Raw genomic sequence first — 5,230 nt, forward strand, 5'->3', positions numbered from 1 at the left:
AAACCATCATCCTTCATAACAAAAGCAATTTGAATGAAGTCTCAAGTTCAAACAACATGAACATCACTTCTATGAGGATATTCTAATCATACCATGCATATCAAGATAACTTAATGCAAATACACAAACATCATACCAAGAATTTAAGATAACTTTATCATCATGATATCATAAAAAAAAAGTAGCAAACAACAAATTCATACAAACCAAGCTTCCCTCCCTCTTGGAATTGTGGAATTCCGGCCATTTTACCTTTTTATTAAACATCCACAAAAACCAAGAGACTCAGGGCATCATCATCATAATCATAACACTTGAAATCCACAAGTCTACATCAATCAATAAAACCAAAACCAAAACCAAAACCATTGGTCAAAATGGTCAGAAAACAGTTTGGTTGTTGTTGTATTTTTGAAAGATATGTTTTACATGAAATCCTCTTCGAGTTCTTGTAAGGACTTGTGGGTTGATGCAATCTCTTTATTGGAAGTCATTTTGTCAGCCACCATTAGATTTTTGTAGCTCCTCACCTCCGCTTGTCTCTCTTTTTCAAGCCTTTCCATCTCCTCTCTCCTTTTCTGTACAAATATCAAAGAAAAGCACTTGTACTTTCACCACTTTATCATTTAAGCGTCTAAATCGATAAAACGGTGAAAGTTCAAGGGCTTTTATGTAAAAATATAATTCCACATGTTATTAATATACTCACTTTGTCTCTCAGCTGCTGCTTCCTCTCTGCCCTTTCTGCAGCATTAACCGCTTCACGCTCAGCTACAAATAAACAACATGAAAATTAACTCATGACAACATAAATGATTAAATTATAATGAAAATAACAATATTCTTAAGTACACCTTTTACTATTCATTTTACTAAAACCAACATATTTTTTTTAAAATTGATTATCTTGATAAAATTTCTGTTAAAATAACTAAACTAGAAATAAAGAGTGGAAGTATGTTGCTATTTTAAGTACCTTTCAGATCAGGTTTTCTTTCCACTTTTGTCCTGTTCAATCTATTAACTACCTCATTTATTCGCTTCTCCACCCTCACAGTGCGCACCTAAACACACACACAAAAAAAAACTTTCTATTTTTAGTAACTTTGATGTGTTTTTTTTAATCAAAAATAAAAATAGAAATGAAGTGACTCACAGCTTTATTGTTATGGAAGCCAACTTGACCTACATCCATGGATGGAGTCTTCTTTAAGTTTTGCCAAGGAGTATAAACAACATCAATGTTGTTCACTTTATTTCCTGTCAAAAAAATATGTAAAGAAAATAAAATTTATGATAAAGTAAAGGGTAATATGGGTAATAATAAAAATGTTTGATTGTTATATGAGAATGAACTTGCCTTGGATGGAATTTGCTTTGACAAGCTGAACACAATCTTCAAGAAGTCCTTCAGAAATGTCATCAATTGTTTGACCTTTACGCATCCTTAGATAAACATGGGCAGAAGACATTTTGTCCACATGGAACCTGAGGTAGAAAAAACCCTGTATGATAAACTAGATATAAGGTGAAAATAATTAATCCAAAAAAAGAAATTTCTAGTTTTTGTGCCCGAATTAGACCCAAGAAATTTGTATAGTTAAAGCCTTAAAGGAAAATCTCATTTCCCTAGTTTCCTTTATTAAGTCGTTCTTTCTGCATTGAGTCAAAAAGAACAACAAAAAGATGTAGGTATGTTAGCAAATTAAATCTTGATTCTATTGTGTTGTGCTAAAGAATATAAAAGAAAAGAAGATTGTAAGATAAAAGAGATTACAACAATCAGAAACTGTAAGACATTCATATGACTTAAAATCTTTTGATATTCAATTTACTAAAAAAAATAATTTTAACTTTTTAACAAAGAAAGAAACATTAACATCTTCATTAAACTAAATTATGTGATGTAACAAAGAAATAAACTTTACTGACTTCATTCAACTCTGTGAGTTGTGGATTGAGGATGTGTTAGTAATCATTTACAAACCCGACCATATTAGAAATTAGAAATGAGTCTAAGAAACTTGCTAATTATTGAAATTTGGGTAATGTAAGAGCATAATTTCACAATCCCCCTTTCCAACAATACTATTACCTTCACAAAAGCTAAAGAAATAGTAAATTTGATCGACATGCGTATCCATACCGATTAAAATGGACAATTCAGTACACATAGAAGCAATCGGATCAAGAACATTAATGAACAATAATCCAGTTTACATAAGCGTAGACCCTCACCTACAGATACTGATTCCTTAACCTTTTAAATTATGTGAATTACGAAGTTAATGAAAGAGATAGAGAGGGGGAGGGTGTATACCATATATCTTCCGGAAACCCGTATTTGATGAGTTCTTCGTTCTCGAATTTGTCAAGACCCATGAAGATGGTGTAGTCTCCGGCTTCTGGTCGGGCTTTGAAGTAGAACACCATCTTCGCTCTCTCGGCTCTCCACAAAGGAGACTCTTTTCTCTTTTCCTCTTTCTAGGGTTTGCGTTTGGGAAAAGAGGAGAGACGATGACTCCTTATTGCTTTATTTTGTCGATCAAAAATTGAAAAGAATCAAAACGCGTAGTTCACGGCCTTTACTTTATATTATGGATGGGAATGTTCGGATTCAAAACAACGGGTCGGATACACATTCAAACTTGAGAAAATTCGGTAAATGACAAAAAAAAAAAAAAAAAAAAAAAAAAAAACAGACCATGAAAATAAGGATTTCGGAATCTGACCATAGTATCTTCAGAGCACCCTCTGCGGATCGAGTAAGCCCTCTGAGGAAATGGATCATCTCTGCGGATCTTGGGTTTTTAATTTTTTTTTTTCGTTTTTTAATATTAATTTTTTTAATCACATAAGGTATTATGTGATTATTATGTAAAAATTTGACAAAAAAATGTTAAAAATAATGAACTTATGTTTAATATCAGTCCACATAACTGTTTGGGAATCCACATAACTGTTATCAGCGGATCAGTGTACACATCTACGGACCAGTGTATAAATTGTCATACCGGTTAAATATTGTATCAACTCACTCCGGTATTGAAAAATATAGAAACGGCCTCCAATGCACCAACTTCTACGAATGCAAATATAGAAACTTGAAGATGAACTCATATTATAAATAAAAAAAAATGCAACTCTTTATAAAAAAATTCAACGATCATCTATGACTATTTATACACTCTTCAACTCCTTAGAGTTTTTTGTCCGTCCGTAGAGCTATCTTTAACCAATAATTGTGATCCATGTATTAAATTCTTTTATTAAAAGGTAAATATTAATAATTAAAAGGTACACATTATTTATTAAAATATAACAACGTCAACGGACCAAAACTAAGGTTAACATAAAAGTAAATAGAATCTAATATTAGTTGTCATCCATGCATTACAATTCAAGTAAATTGTCATGGAGGTAAGACGACAACACTTTTAACTGATATTTTCCAATGCATAAGGTTTGGAATAGGATTCACCATCTCAATTTGATAAGCATTTTGATACACCGCAGTAGTTAACTTATAATTTACCATAAGTTGGATTTCTTCAATTTCAAACCTTTGTAGTGATGTTATAGCGTGATGACAAGGTATGCTACACTTTTGCCATTTCCCGCAAGTACAAATGTCACGATCTAATTGCACGGATTCGGTGGTTAAATACTTACTCACTTCATATCTGTCGCCAACAATATGCCTAACCCTACAACCATCGGAGGTGATAAATCCTTTTTGAAGCACCTTAAGTGCATAAGGGGTCAGAAGACCATAAAATTCCCATTTGAAATTAACTGAATCACCAAATAAAATTATGATGCAATAATTTATATTAAAACATATCATTATTACTTCCGAATGCAGCACGTTGACCATACACTCTTTGCATGAAGTCATGGACCATTTGAATGATTGTTGTTATTGGTAACTCATGCCTGTTTGTCATTATCCAATTGACGACATCGGGAATGCCAGTGAATTTCACATTGAAACGTACTTTAGGGAAAAATGCCCGTACCCATTTTGCAATGGCAATATTGTCAAGCCAGTGAAGATCATTCTCATTCACCTCATTTTGTAAGGTGTTCAAACTCCCATAAAAATCAAACACATTATACCTTTTGCATGCCTTCCAGAACAACTGCTCCACAACTATATTGTTTCCGGTGGAAGCCCATATTTTCTCAGCTATATTTTTACAACAATAACCATGATGTGAATTAGGATATACTCTTTGTACTGCGAAGTCTATAGAGTCAGACATATGGCTTATGAAACCAACTTCCATATTGTCACCTAAACATTCTTTCAACCTCCTCATGAACCATACCCATGACTCGTCACAGTTTATGTGACAACCCGAAATTTCCATTGTACGAACCTCATCTATTCAATAGAAACTAGTTCAGTTTCAGTGATTTTCAAGCTTTTCCGAACAAGTTTGTGTACATTAGGATTATGTTTTAGATGATATCAGGAGAGTGGATACTCCTGGTTTTGTGAAACTTGGGCATTTCAAGTTTCATACTGTTACAGTCCAACATCAGGAATAAAAAGATTTTCTGCCAAAATATTCCAGGACTATAAATAGTTTTCTGAATTAAATTAATTCATTATTCACAATTCCAAATAGAGAAAAGCCATATTCTCTCTGACGGATCTTCGGGTTTTCATCCCAGATTGTGAGTCTACTTTTCTATATGTGTTTCAATACTTGTTTAATGCTTGTTAACAACAATAACATGTTTAGATTACAAGATCCGGGAGTTTACCGCCCAAGATCGTTCTTGGGGAGTAAACTCCAAAATGGAACTTTAATGCTTTCTAGACCCATCCACATGTTAGAGGAGTTATCAAGGACATTGTGTATGATCTTTATAGCCTAGAAATCATCCAAGAAACACAAGTTCTAGGAGTTTACGGCCAAGGAACTCCCTTGGGCCGTAAACCCCTTTTTAAGGGCAATTAGTGCCCTAAACTCCCCTCTAATGCTTAAAGACCTTTACCCTAAATTGCTTGTGCTTATTTTAGGCATCAAAAGACATTAAATACATAAGTTTCTAGGAGTTTACGGCCAAGGAACTCCCTTGGGCCGTAAACCCCTTTTCAAGGGCTTAAGTGCCCTAAAACTTTCCCCAAATGCTTAAGGACTTTAACTACTAGTACTTGTGCTTGTTTAGAACACCAAAAGCTCATCAAAATCACAAGTTAGTAGGAGTTTACGGCCAA

At 33.6% G+C, this 5,230-nt stretch overlaps 2 protein-coding genes across 3 annotated transcripts; both read right to left on the reverse strand.

The window, feature by feature from the left end:
• Positions 1 to 272: 272 nt before the first annotated feature.
• Positions 273 to 2,564, reverse strand: LOC145052679 (coiled-coil protein). Of its 2 annotated transcripts, none has more exons than XM_079000536.1 (6): positions 2,321 to 2,564; positions 1,361 to 1,488; positions 1,157 to 1,260; positions 977 to 1,064; positions 710 to 771; positions 273 to 578 (listed from the first exon to the last, which is right to left on the reverse strand). In XM_079000536.1, exons 1-6 carry the CDS (start codon positions 2,431 to 2,433, stop codon positions 426 to 428), a joined length of 648 nt encoding a protein of 215 aa, XP_078856662.1. In that variant the 5' UTR covers positions 2,434 to 2,564; the 3' UTR covers positions 273 to 425. The 2 variants fall into 2 exon arrangements, with proteins under 2 accessions (XP_078856662.1, XP_078856664.1); XM_079000538.1 differs by having other exon boundaries at positions 1,361 to 1,505; positions 2,321 to 2,458.
• An 848-nt stretch (positions 2,565 to 3,412) lies between these two features.
• LOC145049620 (uncharacterized) lies at positions 3,413 to 4,373 on the reverse strand. The gene is made up of 2 exons (XM_078998004.1): positions 3,854 to 4,373; positions 3,413 to 3,795 (listed from the first exon to the last, which is right to left on the reverse strand). Exons 1-2 carry the CDS (start codon positions 4,371 to 4,373, stop codon positions 3,413 to 3,415), a joined length of 903 nt encoding a protein of 300 aa, XP_078854130.1.
• Positions 4,374 to 5,230: the final 857 nt, after the last annotated feature.

The sequence above is a fragment of the Lactuca serriola genome, chromosome 5 (assembly GCF_051521515.1).
Source record: "Lactuca serriola cultivar US96UC23 chromosome 5, Lser_US96UC23_V15, whole genome shotgun sequence".
NCBI lineage: Eukaryota > Viridiplantae > Streptophyta > Magnoliopsida > Asterales > Asteraceae > Lactuca > Lactuca serriola.

Bases quoted from the DNA above. Each gene is read 5' to 3' on its own strand.
- LOC145052679 (XM_079000536.1), bottom strand. From the start codon at position 2,433: ATGGTGTTCTACTTCAAAGCCCGACCAGAAGCCGGAGACTACACCATC. The intron at 1,261-1,360 runs GCAAGTTCATTC...TTTTTTTGACAG, and splicing joins CAAAGCAAATTCCATCCAAG to GAAATAAAGTGAACAACATT. The intron at 579-709 runs GTGAGTATATTA...ATATTTGTACAG, and splicing joins AGCAGCAGCTGAGAGACAAA to AAAAGGAGAGAGGAGATGGA.
- LOC145049620 (XM_078998004.1), bottom strand. From the start codon at position 4,373: ATGGAAATTTCGGGTTGTCACATAAACTGTGACGAGTCATGGGTATGG. The intron at 3,796-3,853 runs GTAATAATGATA...TTGGTGATTCAG, and splicing joins TCAACGTGCTGCATTCGGAA to TTAATTTCAAATGGGAATTT.